This window comes from Schistocerca nitens, chromosome 4 (genome assembly GCF_023898315.1).
Source record: "Schistocerca nitens isolate TAMUIC-IGC-003100 chromosome 4, iqSchNite1.1, whole genome shotgun sequence".
NCBI classification, from domain to species: domain Eukaryota; kingdom Metazoa; phylum Arthropoda; class Insecta; order Orthoptera; family Acrididae; genus Schistocerca; species Schistocerca nitens.
In genome coordinates this window covers 987,633,784-987,650,066 of record NC_064617.1, presented here as the reverse complement: position 1 = coordinate 987,650,066, position 16,283 = coordinate 987,633,784, and the positions used below count along the sequence as shown (strand labels likewise).

The window sequence follows — 16,283 nt, the reverse complement described above, 5'->3', positions numbered from 1 at the left end:
TATAGTAGTTCAAACCAACAATCATATTCATGCTGCAATAGTTGTGACAATTTCTTCTGTGGGATTGATTACCCTATCTTCATGGGTACAATATGAATTGAACAATAACCAGTGTATGAACCATCCTGCAACTAGAAGTCTAAACATGGCATGCATCATCAGATCATTATGTAATTTCTCCATGTTTGTTTGCTCCATTGGCTCCTAAATAAATGTACCCCTCCCCTTTCCTCACATCTCTTCTCAAAGCATTTCTACACCAGTACTATTCAACACACACTGAATCCTTACACTATAAATTACTTTTGTCACGCCTATGTAGCAAGCATGTAAATATGGAATAAACTGTTCTAACTGATTCAGAATAAACTACTGATTGCTTCTCACCAGATATCAAAATCCCTAAAGATCTCAGTGTAAGTCACACCATTTTGAAATCCCATTACAGATGAAAACTGAAATGAACTAGTCAGGCCTACTGGTTTCTGTGGTCAATGCTCTTCTTTGTGTTATTCTTAAAGCATGTATTCACACGTTGCCTAACTTATCTCTGCTAGCACTTCCTTGTGTCTGTCTCAGAAGCTCTCCTGCATACCTTGTCGGACCAGAACTCCTGTAGGAGAGGTAGTGTAGAAATAGTTCTAAACTTCCAGAATATTTTCAGATTGAACCTTGCGCATTGCAGCAAAGTTTACTGGTATGCTATTAAAAGGTAGGATGGCACAGTGATGGATAGAAGCTGCAAGACAAGTTAGTGGTGATTGAAAGGCTGTCGGGGTATAGACTGCAAATAAGTAGGACTCAGTTTGGAGTCCTAGATTGGAAACAATTTTGCTGTCACATGTATAACAAATTTGGTGTGATTACATGCTGCATCTGTTTATAAAATGACATATCTGATCTGAGAGAAGCCCCAAGGTAAACAAATAAACAAAAGTTAATGCATTACAGTAAGACATTTCCTACCATATAAAGTACTTAGAGTAGTTGCAACTAATTTATGTTTTTTCCTTCGCAGATCTAAAGAACAATGGGCTTCGGCAGGGAGATGGATGGCTGTGGCCAATGTATGAAGTACAGCATGTTTGTGGCTAACTTCATAATATTTGTAAGTAAATGTGAAGTTTCATTCTTGATTTCAATTCTGATTTGATGGCATAATTTGATGTTCCCAAAATGTTTAGTAGTTCTCAGGAACAGCTGATAAAATTTGAGAACATTCAAGCATGTTGAACTTTGGAAATATTTGCTTTAGCTTCGTGCTGGATGTGGAAGTTACAGAAGCAAAAGGAAAAAGTGATAAGCATCTGCCCAATGACAGATTGGATGATTATCTCTTTGGACTATCTTTTAGTTAAAGTACAGTAACTACAAAACAGTTAAGTTTAGATCCTAAGTGTTACTCATTTTGCAGCCAACTCCTACCAACCAAGCTATACTGGCATGACTTGAAAGTTGACTCGAGGCTTAAATTTACCTGTAGTTCAATTATGTTCCCAAAGTGTGTCCACTCAGATAAGTAATAAACTAAGATTTGTAACTATGTTTTATAGCCCAGAGAAATATACCAATGTCTGTACTGACAATTTTTCATTGGTGTGAAATATTCTTGTATTTTAATGAGAAGTTTATGTAGGTGAAACTGCTTACTCATATAGTATTTTAAGGTTCAGTTGTGGGAGAACTAAGTCAGTTATACATCGCAGAGCTGATAAAAATAATCACTAGATTACATTTCAAAGCTGGCAAACATTTTAAAACATAGTGGCAGATGGATGTTTCAGTTGCATGCAACATTATTATTAGATGCCAACCTCCTTTTGACTGAAATCTGAAAAATTTTTGTATTGCATTAGAAGCTATTAGTATTGTAATTAAATGAATATAGAATACCTGCAGCAAACGTAATGGGTAAAAAAGTAGTAGCACGAATTCTATAAGTAAATAATAAATAAAATAGAGTGCAGTTGTTGGAAATCTATAAGATACACTCCCGGAAATTGAAATAAGAACACCGTGAATTCATTGTCCCAGGAAGGGGAAACTTTATTGACACATTCCTGGGGTCAGATACATCACATGATCACACTGACAGAACCACAGGCACATAGACACAGGCAACAGAGCATGCACAATGTCGGCACTAGTACAGTGTATATCCACCTTTCGCAGCAATGCAGGCTGCTATTCTCCCATGGAGACGATCGTAGAGATGCTGGATGTAGTCCCATGGAACGGCTTGCCATGCCATTTCCACCTGGCGCCTCAGTTGGACCAGCGTTCGTGCTGGACGTGCAGACCGCGTGAGACGACGCTTCATCCAGTCCCAAACATGCTCAATGGGGGACAGATCCGGAGATCTTGCTGGCCAGGGTAGTTGACTTACACCTTCTAGAGCACGTTGGGTGGCACGGGATACATGCGGACGTGCATTGTCCTGTTGGCGGGTGTTGGCCCTGTGTGCCTCGGTCGTATGCAGTCCTGATTGTGGCGCTCACCTGCACGGCGCCAAACACGCATACGACCATCATTGGCACCAAGGCAGAAGCGACTCTCATCGCTGAAGACGACACGTCTCCATTCGTCCCTCTATTCACGCCTGTCGCGACACCACTGGAGGCGGGCTGCGCGATGTTGGGGCGTGAGCGGAAGACGGCCTAACGGTGTGCGGGACCGTAGCCCAGCTTCATGGAGACGGTTGCGAATGGTCCTCGCCGATACCCCAGGAGCAACAGTGTCCCTAATTTGCTGGGAAGTGGCGGTGCGGTCCCCTACGGCACTGCGTAGGATCCTACGGTCTTGGCGTGCATCCGTGCGTCGCTGCGGTCCGGTCCCAGGTCGACGGGCACGTGCACCTTCCGCCGACCACTGGCGACAACATCGATGTACTGTGGAGACCTCACGCCCCACGTGTTGAGCAATTCGGCGGTACGTCCACCCGGCCTCCCGCATGCCCACTATACGCCCTCGCTCAAAGTCCGTCAACTGCACATACGGTTCACGTCCACGCTGTCGCGGCATGCTACCAGTGTTAAAGACTGCGATGGAGCTCCGTATGCCACGGCAAACTGGCTGACACTGACGGCGGCGGTGCACAAATGCTGCGCAGCTAGCGCCATTCGACGGCCAACACCACGGTTCCTGGTGTGTCCGCTGTGCCGTGCGTGTGATCATTGCTTGTACAGCCCTCTCGCAGTGTCCGGAGCAAGTATGGTGGGTCTGACACACCGGTGTCAATGTGTTCTTTTTTCCATTTCCAGGAGTGTAGTTGGTACATCATCTACTGGTATATAAATAAACTAGTTAGACTACCAGATGAATTTATTTGAATTATTTTCCCACCAATGAAATATTCTCTAGAGCTTTGGAAGGAGGTTGCATGACGGATATCTAAACTTTCAAAAACTTTATCATTTTCTAATTTCATTAGGTAATACATAACACATTGATTATTTGAAGTTCAATTTTTCAAGAAATGAATGAAAGTAAGTACTAAAAATTCAGGGCATTTTTACACCACTGGAAAGCCTTGGGAGGAGTGGGAACAATTTAATCCCTCAATATCAAACACTGGAAAATCCAGGATGGAATGTAAAAATATTATGAAAAGAAAAGTTGCCAATCACCATATAGTGGAGATGCTGAGTTGCAGATAGGACAACAAAAAAACTGCTTTCGGCCAACAAGGCCTTTGTCAAACACACACACACACACACACACACACACACACACACACACACACACACACACACACACACGACAGACCAACTGTGACCTTCTATTTTTCAGAGGATGTGTGCTTGCATAGGCAGAGTTGGAACGGAAAGAAGCAATCTCTGCCAGTGATGTCATGTTCTTGGCAACTTTTGGTTCGTAGTAATAGAAGTAGTGAAAAACTTGTTCATAGCCACTTAAGATTCTGTAGAACTGCAGTAAATTGACATACAACATGGCAGCTTTCGCAATTGGCTCTGTCTCAAAGTAGAATGTAAATCGATGAATCGTGTGACAAAGACCTGGAGGTAGCAATGACACAAAGGTTAACAAAGATATTGTATAGGTTGGGAGATATCCCTTGCCATGTGCTCCTATGCTACTAATAGTAACTTTCACCAACCAGTTGCAATGAAATGTTCCCTTTGAGTGGAAGGACTGCAAAGAGAGCAGGATCCGGTGAAGTAAAATACTGTAAACTGATCTGACTAAAATCCTTAAAAGGTTTTGATGTTAAATAACATAAGTACTGGTAAGTGATTAGAAATCGTGTTCAGTCACTCAGTGACCATAATGGCACCAAACTGGAAGATAAAAGAGGGCCAAAATACTGAATTTGGGCTTTCAAAATTGTTTCAGTATGGAAGATGCTAATATGGTCCGTCCTGCGTTTCAGTAGTTGTACAAATGTTGAAATGACAAATATTGAGAACTTAACACAGAATAGAAAAGCAACGAAAACTGCCTAGTAGTGGAAAGACATGAGGCCCAGATGAGATACCTGTAAGAGTCTTCAAAGATTACGTGAAAGAACTTGTTCCCCTTCTAACAGCAGTTCATCGTAGAACACTGCAGCAACAAAGGATAGCTAGTGACTCAAAAAAACTCCAGGTCATTCTAGTTTTCATGAAGTCTCAGGACAGATGCATGTGATTATAGGCCTATATCATTGACATAAAACTGTTGTAGAAGTTATGGAACCTGTTTTATGCTCTAGTATTAAGCTTTTAGAGAACAAAAATCTCCTGTATAAAAATAAACATGGATTCTGCCAAATGAAAATTTGCGAAACTCAGCTTGCTCTGCTCACCCACGAGATTCATTGTGATGGAGACAATGATGCTCCATTTGGTGCCGTGTTCCTCAACTTCAGGAAGGCCTTTGACAAGGTCCCACACTGCCATTTAGTGTAAAGATCTTCAAGTATTAAACCAGATTTGCAAGTGGTTTCAAAACTTCCTTGCAAATGGAACTCAACACATTGCTGTTAATGGAACAAAATCAACTGATGTAATTTCAGAATACCCAAAGAAAGTATGATTGGACCTTTACTGTTTACAATGTATGTAAATGATCTAGTAGAAACTGTTGGAACCTCTTTGAGTGTTTGCAGATGATTTGGTTGTCTATAAGAAAGCAGCAATGCCAGAAAATAGTAACAATTTGCAGAGTGCTCTCCAGAGAATTGATGAATGGTGCAGGCTCCGGCAGTTGACCCTGGACGTAAATAAATGTAACATATTGTGCGTACATAGGAAAAGAAATCCACAACTGTACAACTACATTATTGATGATAGTGCTGGAAACACTATCAATCATAAAATATCTGTGAGTAACTATGCAGAGTGACCCAAGAGGAAACATACAGTAGGAAAAGCAGATGCCAGACTGAGATTCATAGGCAGAATCTTAAGGTAATGTAACTCATTCATGAAAGAAGTGGCTTACAAGGCACTTGTTCAACCAGTTTTTGATTACTGTTTATCATGTTGGGACTCTTACCAGGTAGGACTGACAAGAGGTAGAGATCATCAAACAGGGAGGGGCAGACTCCATCATATGGTTGTTGGGTTGGCACAAGTGTGTTACAGATGGGCTCAATAGAATCCAGTGGCAGAGGCTACAAAAGAGGCATGTGCATAACTGAGAGGTTTACTATTGAAATTTCAAGAAAGTATAACCGGGAAGAGTCGGACAACATATTGCTTCCTCCCACATATTTCACAAAATGACTAAGATGAGAGAATTTGAGAGATGGAGGCTAATACGGAGGCTTGCTGGCAATAATTCTTCCCTCAAGCCATTTGCGAATGGAATAAGCGAGGGGGATCAGTTAGTGATACCAGATACACCCTCCACCGTACACTGTCAGGTGGCCTGGTACATGATATTAAATAGTACAACTCCATAGTGGAATAGCTCACCACATTCTATGGCAGAGGTTCATCATGCACTGGAACGAGGAATATTTTGACAAAAATTCTTCCAAACCATCCCAGTAATATTACACTTTTCATCTAACTGGATTGGTATGTTATTTTTGATATGTGGATATTTTAAATTTTGTTCCTAACATTTGCTAGTATTATTTTATACCCCAGAACTCTAGAAAGGGATGCGTATTATATATGGAAATTGTTATTTTTAGAATTCTAGTTGTTACAAACTAAACCCCAAATATGCTCCTATTGTTAATCATAAATATCAGGGAATACATAGTCATGTGTAAGTGTAAGAATCCGTGGGCCCTGAAAAGGCTTTCACAAAATATTTGGTTGTCAAACTTGCACAATATTCTTATTGATGCTTCAGTAAATTTAATACTTTCTTGACCTTAGCTGCACTGACTCAGAAGATTATGCCAGCAAAACAGAATATAACGATTAGAAATACCATCTACTGGTTCACACATTGGACAGAGCTGAGTGTTTTGCTTAATTTATCCACATGCTTGGTGGTTCCTCATTTTAGTATCTATCTGAATATTTAGGAACTTCGCATTCATTGTCTAACCACTGGTCTCTCTTTCTGGTACCATTAAGGCATTTTGATTCCTTTAGAATTACATGACAGGAGACGTATCCACTATTCTCTGAGGGAAACATGAGTTTTTGAATAGTTTTCTAGTTTCACAGGTAAAACCATTTGTTAGCTAGGATCAGAAATGGACAAAGGACCAAACCTTATGGGACACCTTATTTAATGTTTGCCCACTAAAAATTCTCTCATTCAGGGTGTGGGTGTGTGCTCATGCCAGTTACCAATGCCAGGAGAGATTGTACAAATTATATATGAAACAAATGGCTTGAAATCGTAATACTAATGGTCTATCGTGGAAACTTAATTCACTTACAAAAATGGATGGAGGTAATGGGAATATCACTCAAAGCTGCAATGACATAATACTGAAGTAATACTTCAAAGTGCTGAACTCTGTAATAATCAATATGTCATGATTAATGAAAATTTGTGCCTGGCTGGGACTTGCCAGCATTACTTCACTGGTCTCATTTCTTGTCATTAATTTCATCCCCACTACTTTTCATCAATTTTGTTAGTAAATTCAGTTTGACTGAGGTATGTCCCTTGAGGCAGAATATGCAGTGATTGCCTATCGTGTGTTTTCGTGCTAGTCCTATTCAGCTGTGTTCATTCAGAAGTAATGGGATGAAACAGTGACAAGGTGATTCTAGAGTACCTGGAAGGAGCCTAATGGTAGAAGTTTATTGTTTGCAAAAAAATTGGAAATTTGGGACTGAGTCAGTTTCACGCAAATTTTCATTAGTTACGATATACTCATTGCAGTGTGTGTATGAAGTCAGTCACTGTCACGTTGAACAGACCAGTCCGGTGTCTGGAACCCTTCACACACTGTGAAGACTTTATCAGTAGATAAGAGTGAATAACAGATGAAATAAAAATGCAGTCTAACAAAATGAAACTATACTATCATGGCTGTTAAATTTGTCATGCCAGCTGTCAATTATCCAACATTTTAAACTGTGATGATGACTGAAATGGTGCAGTGATAATGAAAATGAGGTGATCACTAACATATTTTGAGGCTCAATATCTTTGTTTGCATTATTGGCCTGGAAATGGTTAACTGGAACCTCCTTTTGAATTGTGTGAATATGACAGAATTAAGTCACCTGTGAATCAGTCCTTAAATTTTTAAATGTTGGTGACTGGCCACAGTTGCTAACTACATAGTTTTCTGTGGAAGGCAGTTAAACTGCACAGTGAAAAATTATATATATATAACTACAAAATACAACAGGTTGCAATTTTTTCTGATCAATGGAAATTACAGATTTTACATTTACTGCCCATATGTTAATAATGAAATATGTGAAAGTGATAAATTTCAAGGCTACTTTATTGGCTCTAGTACTTAAAGCTGAAAATATTCTGATCACTGGAGATGCTAAACATGCCAGTAACAGGCCTTTCCTCAATAGAATTCTTACACAACCGGTAACATTTTTGGTTGATACCTAGATTTAAACATTTGACACTTATTTTTAAAAAAATGTGTAGCAAACAACAGGAGCTCCAACATGGGAAAAGTAAAACAGCAGCAGATTTAATATTCTAACTTTAACTTGCAGATAACATTAGTAGTTTAAGGAGTTACTTACAACAGGCACCTATCTAACAGTGCTTAGAGACATGGACACAGTGTTTCTCCAGTTTCACACACTCTCTAGGTTCTGACACAAAGGTACTGTGGTGCCAACAAACTTGAGAAATTTTCCTCAAACACAGTTTCTCTCCATTTGCACAACAGTTTCATGAGAATGTCCATTGTCTTCCAAAGATTCATTTTGAAAATAAATTCTGCTTAGTTTCATATTCTGCTGCTAAATGAGACAGTAAACAGGCAGTGAAATACTGAATTGTATTAGGCCTAATTGCAACATGTAGTATACTAGCTCTTAAAATGCAATGGAAGAAAGTTACATTCCTTGCTAAAGTGTAACAGGTTAATTGCAAAAGTTAGCATAATGAAAATATTTGAGAAAATTGCAGGGTTTATTTGGCCAGTTTATATGTTTTATTCTTGTCTCTTCCCAGATTGGTGGTCTGGTTGTTTTGGGAATTGGAATATGGACACTAGTTGACAAATCCTATGTTAATGAGCTTCTTGGAACTGATTTGTACATGGGAGCTGTCTATATACTAATAGTAACTGGTGCTATTGTGTCCTTAATAGCATTTCTTGGCTGTCTCGGAGCGGTAAAGGAAGTCCGTTGCATGTTGCTCGTGGTATGTCATTTTATTAAAATTATTATTTTTGCATAAATTCGTGTGTTACCAATTTATTTTTCTTTCTATGACTGGGAACTAAAGGCTATCATTTTTAGCTAATTCTGTTAATCTTTTCAGTACTTCATTATAGTGTCCCTGATATTCATTACAATGCTTATTGGAGGAATTCTAGCATTTGTTTTCCATGAAAAAGTTAAAACTACAATGTACAAAGAAATGGAAAGTTCAATTAGGAGGTACCATGAGAATCCAGAAGTGCAAAGGGCATGGGACAACACTCAAATTAATGTAAGTATTGTAACATTTGTAGATGTCTGTTGGTTTCTTTAGTATGTATCTATGTGGTTCTTAATTTGTTCACTTTACTGTAAAACAGTAGTAGCAATTTGTAGCAGGGGAGAAATCACTGATACACGGTGTGGTTTCCATTAATGCAATGACAGAACTGCCCTCTTAATAACAAAAGAATGTCAAGTATTTTGCATGCCACTGGTGCACTCAATCAAGAATTTAAAGGATTCTCCCCCCCCCCCCCCCCCCCCACACACACACACTCTTTTTCTTGTATTTTGATATTGATGACGTTTACTCAGTTATCTGTAGTAGCATGTGTGAAGTTTAAAAACTTTAATTCTGACGGTTGCTCCAAAAATTTAATTTCCTTTGATCTTGGATCAACAGTTGCTATGAATTTTTGAATGACTCACACTGCCCAAAACTTGGCATAGTGACAGTAAAATTATTGTTGTTGTTACTGTCAGTGTGCCATTTTCAAGTATTCAACATGAAATAATTGCAGACCACATGGAATCCTTCCGGGAGTTGTAATATTTCCTTTTGTTTGTCTAGAACAGTAGTTAAACAATATGCAGTCACTACACAGGGACAGATTAATCCTTAAGATCACCAAACATAATTTTTTGCACATGTAGGCACCAATTCCACCTTATTTGTATGTCACTTTCTGCCATCTTCTAGAATAATCATCTAAGACAATTACGTTCAAGTCAAAGGAATACTTACTGTAGTCTGCAAAAATCTGACAGGGTCCCAAGCAGAGACCAGTTACAATGCTGGGCTCTTCCAATGGTCAGCTCACCTTGCCCCCCAGTCAGATTGCATTAACTAGGTTGTGGGTGACACACATGATGTGGTCACAAATGCAGCTGGTACTGCTATTCCCGTTCCTACAGGCCCTTTCTGCCACTGACTGGTACCATAGTGGACCAAAGAATTAGCAACAGCTATTTGAGGTCAGTCAACAGGCATGTCTCAAGTGACATCCATCACAGTCCACCCTCCTAATTTTTAAGCGGCTTCATTCTCTGGCTCACTACCTAATTAAACACAGTAAGAAGGAATGTCAGGAATGCTAAATCTTCTCATTGGGAACACCACCTCCCTTCATCCAGGTGTGGGTCAAGCTCTGGAGTCCACTGAACTGCCAAAGATGAAAAACTGTTTGGTCTCTCTTCTTTCATGGTAGTGTTTGTACTCGTGCGTTGGTTCATGCTGAACTGTTTACAAGAGCTTCAGTATCCTTCCACCCTCCTCCCTCCCTGGGGCTCAACATTCATTTGCTGAATACAGGCTTGCTAACCCCAGGTTCCTGAACTGGGGGCTAGGGACTGCTATGCACTGCCAGCCAACTGGTACCATAAGCTTCAGGCGTGCTTCAGTGACCACCGTGTGGTGCGGTGGTGGAATGTTGTGTGTCGGGGCCTCGGCTTCACTGCTTGGGCCGTGAGGAAGGTACACACCTCTATAAGAAGCCCCTTGACCTCAGTGTACTATGTGCTGATAAGGTGAATGGCTGTTGAAGTAAGTCTCTAGTGGGCAACCTCTGTGGCACCTGTTGCCCCCCTCCCCGGTTGTATAAGACTTGCTCAGGCATGCAGGACTCTGCACGGGTTGACGTTTGTTTCCCTAGCATCTCGTGATAAATTCGAACCAGAAATTATTCAGAAGCTGCTGGTGATAGCCTTACAACCTAAGCCACATACTGCTGCCCACCATCAGAAGCCTTCTAAGCCATCCCCTCAACCCAAGCAATCAACTCCTCCCATAAATAAGGAAAAAGTCCCTCAAAAAGTCAGAGTGGCATCTAAACTTTCGGATCAGTGAGTGCTGTCCCTGTCAGATGGAGACTTTACTTCTGAGGATTTGGTTTCCCACTTGGAGGAACAAGAGCCAGGCATTAGCTAACATTCCCCCGACCTCCAGCATAAATCACTTCCTTTGAGGGAGAAAGACGAGACCGACCATTGATAATCAATGGCTCCCACCGGGATGTCTGTGTTGCAGTGGACTTTGAATGGATTCTGATTACATTTGGAAGAATTACAGCTCCTGGTCCAGGAGAAACCATACTGCATCTGCTTACAAGAAACTTATTTTAAAGTCACAGACACACCTGCATTAAGGGGTTAGCACCCCCCACAGGGAAGAACAGTATTACTAGAGACAGGGTTAAGGTGGAGTGGCTCGATAACAGATGCCATCTAAATACAATCCACCATCGTGGCATCCGTTTGGCCACTAGCGCCTTCTACACTAGCCCATTTGAGAGTCTGTATGTAGAAACTGCTGAACTACTGCTGCAATACCAACACGGTGTTCTCCTCAGCAGATACACGTTTGTCTGCTATGTCTGGTCACCCTCCTGTGTGTCTTTCTTCAATGACTCCTTCGACTGCCAGTATGGGGCGTACCGTTCTTCTATGTTACCTCCTGGAGTTGGCTTTCGGCTATTGCTCTGGCAGCTTAACTTCACACTCCCTGCCACTTTCCCAGTGGGTGCAAACCTTTCACCACTTTGGCTTTATGCTGTGGCCCACGTTCATCTCGGACTTCATTCGCTTCCTAAGGACACTACTCCAAACTTGCACTATCGCCATAAGTTTCTCGAACTTAGCCCAGAAATTCACAATAGTACCTTTCTGTACACTGATGGCTCTCGGACTGACTGTGGTGTCGAGTGCGCCTTTGTCACTGACACTCACGATTTTTGGTGTCGGCTTCTGGAACACTGCTAAGTATTTACGGTGGAGCTCTTTGCCCCGTATCAGGCCTCGCAGTACGTCTAGTGACGCAGGCTTTTCAATTGTCATTTGCTCTGGCTCTGTGCCCTTCAGAGCCTCTGTGTGCTGTACACTGCCCCTCCCTTAGAGCAACAGATCCAGGAAAGCTTTCACTTGCTCACTCTTTATGGAACCACTGTGATGTTCGTGGGTTCCTGGTCACGTTGGTGTAAAAGGGGAAACGAGGCCGCTGACACTGCTGCCGAGACTGCAGTCCTCATATCTTGGCTCGCTACTTCTTCCACTCCTTTCAATGATCTGTGTTGCCACCTGACAGCAGACTGTCAGTTTGACATCACCACATCATTTTAGCTAGGCTGTATATTGGGCGTCATCTTTTTAGCTATCGCCATTTGATAAGTGGTGATCCCCCATCACTTTGTGTTCATTGTCATCAGACTTTGACAGTTCACCATTTCCTGATGAAATGCCATTTTTTTTAACCATTTACATTTTAATTTACATTTGGCGTTTGAGTTATTGGCCGTTTTAGTGAACAACGCACAGGCTGTTGACTGTGTTTTACTTTTTACTTGTCACAGCAATATGATGGATATTCCCCTCAGTTCAGAAACTCCCTTGTCTCTGGAGTGTATTTTATGGATCTTTCTCCAAGAGGAAGTCCCTGGTTTTAGCTGTATTTCCTTCTGTCAACTGGGCTTAATGTGTAGTTGCTTTTTAACTCCTTTTACCTCCTTTTTTGTGTTTGTGTTCTACGGTTATAACATGGGTGTGTATGACCTTAGTTGTATTTGTGCCCTAAAACAAAACAAAACAAACAAATGGCCACACAGGCAGTTGCTATGACTGTTCTAGTGCCATTTAAAATCACAGTGTATTCTTTGTATCTTCCAACTCGTGCTCCTTTGGATGCAGACGCATTGACACAATGCTTCCAGGCACTCCCACACACATTCCTCCTTGTGGGGAGGACTTCAACACACACAATTTGCTGTGGGACATGGCTAACACTTGTTTCAGGGGTCACGTTGAGTGAGTCATATATTATGAGAATATCTGCCTTTTGAACTTGCGTCAGATGACACACTTTTCCACAGCTATAGGGTCTTTTTCACCCAGTGACCTTTTTTTTTGCTCCCTATTTACTGCAGGCTTGGTTCAGTGGGAAGTGGCTACAGATCTACATTCTAGTGACCACTTTCCAATAGGACGTCTACTGACTCGGATGGTGGAAAACAGGAGACCACGAAGATGAACAATTCAAAGGCCAAATTGGCTGCACTGCAATTGACAGGCTATTTTTAAAAAAAAAGGAGACAGTGGCCCACATCACTTGTGAGATCCAACAGGCGGTCACAGCCCATCCCCTGGTCTAGCAACCACCTCAGAAGATGGCCCGTACCTCGGTGGAACGACAGCTGTCACATGGCCATCAGAGCCAGACAAACAGCTCTGGAGAACTTCAAATACTATCCAATTACAGAAAGCCTTCATGCCTTCAGATCTGAGAGAGCACGTGCAAGGCAAGTGATAAAAGAACAGAAGAGAGATTTCTGGAGAGAATTCATGACTTCAGTTAACCAGTCCACTTCCACTGTGCAAATTTGGATATCAATAAGCAAGGCAAGGCCAGTACATGTTCTGTTACAGTCTTGTCGAATAATGGGATCATAGTGGGAGCACCTGAAGATAGGTATCAGGTTTTAGCTGAACACTTTCTTACAATTAGTGCATCATCCAGACAAGCTCCTGCCTTTCAGGTGTTCCATAGGACTGCAGAGATGAGGAAGCTCCTTCCCTGCTCATATAATGAGGAAGTTTACAACTTCCATTCTCCATGTGGGAAGTGGAATCAGTTCTGCCTGCAGCCAGACACGCTGCTGCTGGACCTGATGATTCATTATGCCATGCTCAGTCATCTGTGCTCTAAAACGAAACAACAGCTTCTCTCTTGTTTCAGTCAGATCTGGTTTGATGGACAGTGTCCCATGACTTGGAAGGAGGCAGTATTAATTCCATTATGGAAACCAAGCAAGGACTGTAGTGCCCCCAACAGTTACCAGAGTGTAACCCTTACTGGTTGTATGTGTAAGACTCTTGAAAGCATGGTCAACCACCACCTTGTCTGGTTGCTCAAATCCCATGGCCACCTGAGATGCTCCCAGTGTGGTTTCAGGTGCTACTGTTCCACTCTTGAAAACTTAATACTGCTGGAGATGGCAATAGAGCAGTCTTTCTTATAGTAGAACCATTTGGTTTGTGCATTTTCTGACCCTGGAAAAGTTTGATACTACTTCAAGGTAAATTCAGCGACTTACCCTTTTGGCTCGTCAGGCACTGAAAATCTGTCACCTCAATCATTAGCGTTTAATGCAGTTTTACAACCAAACTTTGAATGGCTGTTCAGGAATAAGCCCCATGCAACCAAGCCATTTGGGATATGTGCTGCTGTCTGTCTTCAGGATCTAGATCTGTCAGACCTCCGAATACACAGCCAGGGACAGAACATGTTGCTGCCTTGGTGTCTTCAGAGGTCCAAAGTGGTTTTAAGCTTGACATTATACAAGAAAACTTGTACTCCAGATCACATTTTCATAACTTTTTCTTCCATTTTAAGTATGTTTCACAGTTTTATCATTGTTTATATGGTTTGATCCCAGGAAGAGACTGTTCTCTGTTGTACTGCTGATTTCCTTGACAGCATATGTCTTCTGGAACAATTTACGAATTATGATGTGGAGTTGTATGGCCTTATGATGGCACTGGAGAGGAGTTGCAGACATCATGGTACAAGGTTTCTTGTCTGTTCTGACTCCCTTAGTGCACTACGAACAGTTCGTTCAGCTTCACACTTGCTTTCTGCATTGCCCTTCAGGCAACCTGTTTCCCAGCAATGCGGACCCCTGCCCTTCACAGCTATACGGGATATTACAAGAACCATAGCGACTATAATAGTGTGTCATGTTGAGTTAGTGTCTGTCCCGAACTCGGTATGCAGTGAACCTGTGTCCCTTCGAACCCCTCTTGAAGCTGTGGCTGTCAGGATTAGGACAATGCAGGAAATAACTGTCTGCAATGTATATCTTCCTCCAGATGGTGCAGTACCCCTGAGCACATTGGCTGAACTGATTCATCAGCTCCCTAAACCTTTCCTCCTTTTGCGAGATTTTAATGCCCATAACCCCTTGTGGGTGGCACTGTGCTTACTAGCAAAGGTAGAGATGTTGGAACTTTCCTGTCTCAACTTGACCCCTGCCTCTTAAATGCTGGGTCCCCCACACATTTCAATGTGGCTCATGGCACTTACTCGGCTAATGATTTATCCCTCTGCAGCCCAGGACTTCTCCCATCTGTCCACTGGAGAGCCCACAATGACTTGTGTGGTAGTAACCACTTTCCCATCTTCCTGACGCTACCACAGCGCCGTTCCCCCATACGTCTACCAAGATGGTCTTTAAACAAGGCAGACTGGGAAGCTTTCACCGCTGCTGTCGCCACATGGTACCATCGATGTGGTGGTTGAGCAGGTCACTAGAACGATCGTTTCTGCGGCAGAAAACACGATCCCTTGTTCTCTAGGGCGCCCCCCGGCAAAAGTGAGGACCTTCGTCAGCTTATACAAAGACGGAAACAGACGTGTTGGGAGAGGTACGTCACAACCGTTGGGTGCCGCACGTCACCTTCCCAAGCCTGGCAGAAGATCAGCTGTGTTTGTGAGTACCAAACCCCGACAGGTGTTACTGGCACAAACATAAATGGCGTGTTATCTACCAATGCAAACCCAAGTGCTGAGCACTTTGCTCGAGCATCTGCGTCAGAGAATTATCCCCCAGCATTTCGCACCCTCAAATGACTGATGGAAAGGAAAGGCCTCTCGTTCACTGAATGTCACAGTGAACCCTATAATGCTCCATTTACAGAGTGGGAGCTCCTCAATGTCCTTGCACATTGCCCCGACACAGCTACTGGGCCAGATCAGATCCACAGTCAGATGATAAAACACATCTTGTCCGACTACAAGCGACATCTCCTCATCGTCTTCAACTGAATCTGGTGTGATGGCATCTTTCAATCGCAATGGTGGGAGAGCACCATCATTCCAGTTCTCAAACCTGGTTAAAACCCAGTTGATATGGATAGCTATTGGCCCATCAGCCTCACCAACGTTCTTTGTAAGGTGTTAGAATGTATGGTAAGTTGGTGGCTATTGGCTCCATGCCAGGGCAGTTTCCGCCAGGACTGCTCTACCATTGATAATCTAGTTTCCCTTGAGTGTGCCATCTTAACAGCCTTTTCCAGATGCCAACACCTGGTTGCTGTCTTTTTTTATTTACAAAAATCTTAAGACACGATCTGGCGACGTCATATCCTTGCCACATTGTATGAGTGGGGTCTCTGGGGCCCATTCCAGATTTTTATCCAAAATTTCCTACTGCTCCATACTTTCTGTGTCAAAGTTGGTGCCTCCCATAGTCC

The 16,283-nt window shown here is 42.2% G+C and overlaps 2 protein-coding genes across 4 annotated transcripts in view; both read left to right on the top strand.

Moving 5' to 3' along the window:
* Positions 1-16,283, top strand: part of LOC126253702 (CD151 antigen-like) — a 247,146-nt gene that overhangs the window by 202,679 nt on the left and 28,184 nt on the right. The gene's annotated exons all lie outside the window — the stretch shown is intronic.
* The window catches only part of LOC126253704 (CD151 antigen-like), a 115,223-nt gene that overhangs the window by 70,756 nt on the left and 28,184 nt on the right, over positions 1-16,283 (top strand). For 2 of the 3 annotated variants that reach the window (XM_049955232.1, XM_049955231.1), the window contains exons 2-4: positions 1,019-1,108; positions 8,572-8,763; positions 8,884-9,054. In XM_049955232.1, the coding sequence (XP_049811189.1) occupies positions 1,031-1,108; positions 8,572-8,763; positions 8,884-9,054 (441 nt within the window). In that variant the 5' untranslated portion in view covers positions 1,019-1,030. Of the gene's footprint in view, positions 1-624; positions 919-1,018; positions 1,109-8,571; positions 8,764-8,883; positions 9,055-16,283 lie in introns of all 3 variants that reach the window. The other variant, XM_049955230.1, reaches the window with a different exon arrangement.